The 4,470-nt window shown below is 47.4% G+C and overlaps 1 protein-coding gene across 1 annotated transcript in view; it reads left to right on the forward strand.

Annotated features, from left to right (window-relative positions):
• Positions 1–241: 241 nt before the first annotated feature.
• LOC126387328 (integrin alpha-IIb-like) overlaps positions 242–4,470 on the forward strand; it is an 8,701-nt gene continuing 4,472 nt past the window's right edge. Inside the window, exons 1-8 of the mRNA XM_050039865.1 lie at positions 242–416; positions 498–683; positions 1,016–1,061; positions 1,396–1,497; positions 2,979–3,034; positions 3,130–3,281; positions 3,382–3,495; positions 3,624–3,691. Of these exons, the coding sequence (XP_049895822.1) occupies positions 257–416; positions 498–683; positions 1,016–1,061; positions 1,396–1,497; positions 2,979–3,034; positions 3,130–3,281; positions 3,382–3,495; positions 3,624–3,691 (884 nt within the window). The 5' untranslated portion in view covers positions 242–256. The remainder of the gene's footprint in view (positions 417–497; positions 684–1,015; positions 1,062–1,395; positions 1,498–2,978; positions 3,035–3,129; positions 3,282–3,381; positions 3,496–3,623; positions 3,692–4,470) is intronic.

Raw genomic sequence — 4,470 nt, forward strand, 5'->3', positions numbered from 1 at the left:
AACAACTGTTAGCATTTAGCTCCTGTTAGCAGAGGACTAAACATTTAGCATCTCTACCTCTGAAACATTTATTATCAGACTCTGTTTGATTCGTCTTCCTGTTTGAATCAGACTGTCACCATCTGAGGGGACGAGCACGCTCACCTGTGTCTGTAGAACAGCCAATAGGAGCGCTCCCTGTGTGAAATGACCTGTGGGATGCTCTTATTAAATCAAGGTGCTCCCCTAGAGATCTAACTGGTCCCAGTTTGATGTAATGCTGGTTTCATCTCTTTTCCAGGTGCTGTTGTACCTGCAGAGAAGACACACCTCCTTCTCCTCCCAGCCTGACCAATCACTGATTGGCTCCTCCCTGTATGGGCGGTTTGGCTCCGCCCTCGCTGTGCTGGGTGACCTGGACATGGATGGTTACCATGGTAACCAGTTAAACATACGCTGAGTAAAAACTCAATGATCTCTGGAGTCAGTGATAAACGTGTCTCTCTGTGTCTCTGCAGATGTTGCCGTCGGAGCTCCCTGGTCAGGTGACGGTGGGCAGGGCCAGGTGTTTATCTACCTTGGCAACAGTAACGGTCTGTCAGCCACGCCCTCCCAGGTGATCGACAGCCAGTCGCCCAGCAGCAGGACGGCTTTTGGGTTTTCTCTGAGGGGCGGAACGGATGTGGACGGGAATGGATACCCAGGTATCTGTTCAGAAGTTTTGCATTGGTTCAGATCAATAACCAATCAGATCAATCAATGATCCGATCAGATGTATTGATGAAGCACATGTAAAAACATCAGCTGATCGAACTGTGACAGTGACGTGACACAATAAACAATTAACACATGGAGAGCAGGTTTAAATACAGCAGGACCATGTGAGGGCGTCACACTGTGTTTAGAACCTCATTAAAGACCATCGAACCTTCGATGTCCTTCAGACGGTCCAACGATGTCTTTAAAGAGTTCTTTCCATTTCAAAGGCACTAATCAATAATCAATAATCAATGACACTTCCTGTCTGTGTTTGTAGACCTGCTGGTTGGAGCGTGGGCTGCAGACCGAGCCTTTGTTTACAGGTACGAGACGCCGTCCTTCAGATCTCACATGGTCATTGATCACTGATCCATCAGCTGTGACAAGTCTGAACGAGTCCCAGTCTGAACCAGTCTGATCCCGTCTGAACCAATCTGTACCAGTCTGTACAAGTCTGATCCATTCTGAATCAGTCTGATCCATTCTGAATCAGTCTGATCCAGTCTGAACCAGTCTACACGGTCTGAAATGGTCTGTACCAGTCTGGACCAGTCTGTACCAGTCTGTACATTCTGAACTGTTCTGTACCTGTCTGAACCAGTCTGATTCAGTCTTACTCTATCTGTTGTGACCAGTTAGCTACATGTTTGTGTTCAGATCCCGGGCCGTGATCCGCTCCACAGTTTCCGTCTCTCTGCTGCCGGACTTCCTGAATCCAGACGTCAAACTGTGCCAGAAAGGAAACTCACTTGTGTCCTGGTACCTGAATCATTCTGATAATTATCTGACAAACTACAAACTGAACAAACATGAACTAACTTTTTATTTGACATTGTCTTTAACAGAATGTTTTGATGTTTTCTGACAGAACTGAGCTGATCTGAGTCATGGATCAATAATCAATACTCGTTAAATGTGGGTAGAACTTTAATCTCAGACCTGACAGACACGTTGAGGGTTTCCTCTGTGGAGGATTCCTGTGGTGTCTGACGGACACCCAGTGTTCTGGGTTCTGCTTAGCTCTGCGGTTTTGTAAAGGATTTCCTGATGTTCTCAGGTGGTTCAGAAGGATTGTTGATCCCTGAGAAGGTTCCTGGAACCTCTGAGGACTTCCAGGAGATCTGTAAAGAGTTATTCTAAAGGCCAATTTCCACCAGATGCGTGTTGGTTGCGTCTCCGCTCCGGCACGGCAGCGGAGCCGATAGGATTCAATTCTAGTCAATGTGTGTGTTTCCACCGGCTGCGGCTGTGCTGCGTTCCGGCTCCGTCTCAGCTCCGGCACTCCGGAGCCCTCCGCAACAGATACGCAGGACTTCTATTTTTGCCGGACGCCGGAGCACAACGCAGCAATTCAGCACAGAGCAGATTGTGCGGGGCAGGAAGTCGTGCACAGAAACACAATAAAACATCCGGTTAATTTTCAAAATAAAATACACAGTGTTCACGGCGGATCATATTTCCCTGCACTACACCTTAAAAACTAGATAATGGGCAGAGGCAGGCCTGAAGTCAACAGGTCAGAGGTTTTCAGACGTCATTTCACCACGTGAACACCATAGATGAGGAGATATTAATCATGGCAGTGCACCGAGATGTCTTCCGGCGGAGCTGCACCGCACCGCACCGCAAACGCAGCCGGTGGGTGTTGACGGACGGCGGAGCACGCAGCGGATAACCAGCGCTGCCGTTCTGCAACGGACACGCATCCAGTGGAAATCCGGTGTAAAGATCCTGGTGTTATTTTGTTCATTGAAGGCATAACGGGATCCTCTTAAGACTCCTTAGATTCATTACAGTGTTCCCGTCAGGGTCCTTAAGAGGGTTTGGGGTTTCTTAACAGTGATCCTGATTTACTGAAAAAGATTCATTAGTTCCTTTATGTTGTTCCAGGATCCCATAAAATCCTCTTTTAATATGATTCAAGGAATCCTTGAAAGAGCACTCTCGGTCTCCTTTAAGATTCCTGATATTGGTCGACAGCAGTTTTAACCTGATGACACAGGTTCCTGGAGTCTCTCTTGGATTTTCAGGGTCCTTGAAAAGCTGCTGTGGTACCTGATGGGATTTAGGGTAGTCCTTACAGTAGATCCAGAGTCCTTGAGAGAACGCCAGAGTCACTGGAAAGGTTCACGCTAACATCTCGTGGATGAACCATGACAATAAAGTTTGGTGTCGTCAGTGTTGCGTCAAATGTTGAGCCTGTAAAATATAAACAAATAAAAATATTTTTCCGTCTCCAGTTTCGTCGTCCAGACGTGCGTCTACGTGTCCGGACACAGAATCCCAGAGGAAACAGGTAAACAACGCCATCTGTACGTTTGTGAACATCGACGTAGAGTCTGACGTGTACTCAGCCTGTTCTTCTGTCTGCCTGCTGATTGGCTGAGGCAGCTCTGGGGGTGGAGCTACAGCTGGACAGGATGAAACAGCCAATGGCAAGACGGACTCTGCTGCTGTCGACCAATCAGCCGCAGGAGACAATAAAGCTGATGGTTCAGAGGGAGGTGGGCATGGCCTGCGTCAATCGGACCGCCTACCTGAGGGTGAGTGACGGTTAAAAATAAAAACACAACAAGAAGAAACACAGACGTACTGACGTGTGTGTGTGTGTGTGTGTGTGTGTGTGTGTGTGTGTGTGTGCAGTCTGAAGAGGACGTTCGGGATAAGTTGAGTCCGATCTTCATCACTGTGAACATCAGCCTCCTCAACACTACCCAGAATGCTCTGCTACACGGACAGACATACGCTGCTGCACAGGTGAGTCTGTACATCTACACCTATGACTCAAGTCTGTGACGTGCTGCATGTGTCGGTGGTTTGATCCCAACTCTGTGTGTGTGTCTGTGTGTGTGTGTGTGTGTGTGTGTGTGTGTGTGTGCGCGCAGACCAGGATAATCCTGAACTGTGGAGATGATAATGTCTGTGTTCCTGACCTGAAGCTGAACGCCAAACCGTGAGTCAGCAACACACCTCATCAATAACCTTTATCGACAACAACAGAGTTCAGTCAGAGAGGAGCAGGAAGAGGAAGTGACATCAGAGGAGACGACATGAGAGTCAGGGAGAACCATCTGAGGAGGAGAAGATTACACCAAAAGAGAACAGAGTTTCTGTCTTTTATATAAGTAACTGATTCAGATCATGTCTGAGAACAGCTGAGGTCAGAACAAACTACACATAACACCTGTACCTGAGTACACATAACACCTGTACCTGAGTACACATCACCTGTACCTCAGTACACATGACCTGTACCTGAGTACACATAACACCTGTACCTGAGTACACATCACCTGTACCTGAGTACACATGACCTGTACCTGAGTACACATGACACCTGTACCTGAGTACACATGACCTGTACCTGAGTACACATAACACCTGTACCTGAGTACACATCAACTGTACCTGAGTACACATCAACTGTACCTGAGTACACATGACCTGTACCTGAGTACATATCAACTGTACCTGAGTACACATGACCTGTACCTGAGTACACATCAACTGTACCTGAGTACACATCACCTGTAGCTGAGTACACATCAACTGTACCTTAGTACACATGACCTGTACCTGAGTACACATGACCTGTACCTGAGTACACATCAACTGTACCTGAGTACATATCAACTGTACCTGAGTACACATCAACTGTACCTGAGTACACATGACCTGTACCTGAGTACACATCAACTGTACCTGAGTACACATGACCTGTACCTGAGTACA

Source organism: Epinephelus moara, unplaced genomic scaffold, assembly GCF_006386435.1.
Source record: "Epinephelus moara isolate mb unplaced genomic scaffold, YSFRI_EMoa_1.0 scaffold3637, whole genome shotgun sequence".
In the NCBI taxonomy this organism is placed as follows: Eukaryota; Metazoa; Chordata; class Actinopteri; order Perciformes; family Serranidae; genus Epinephelus; species Epinephelus moara.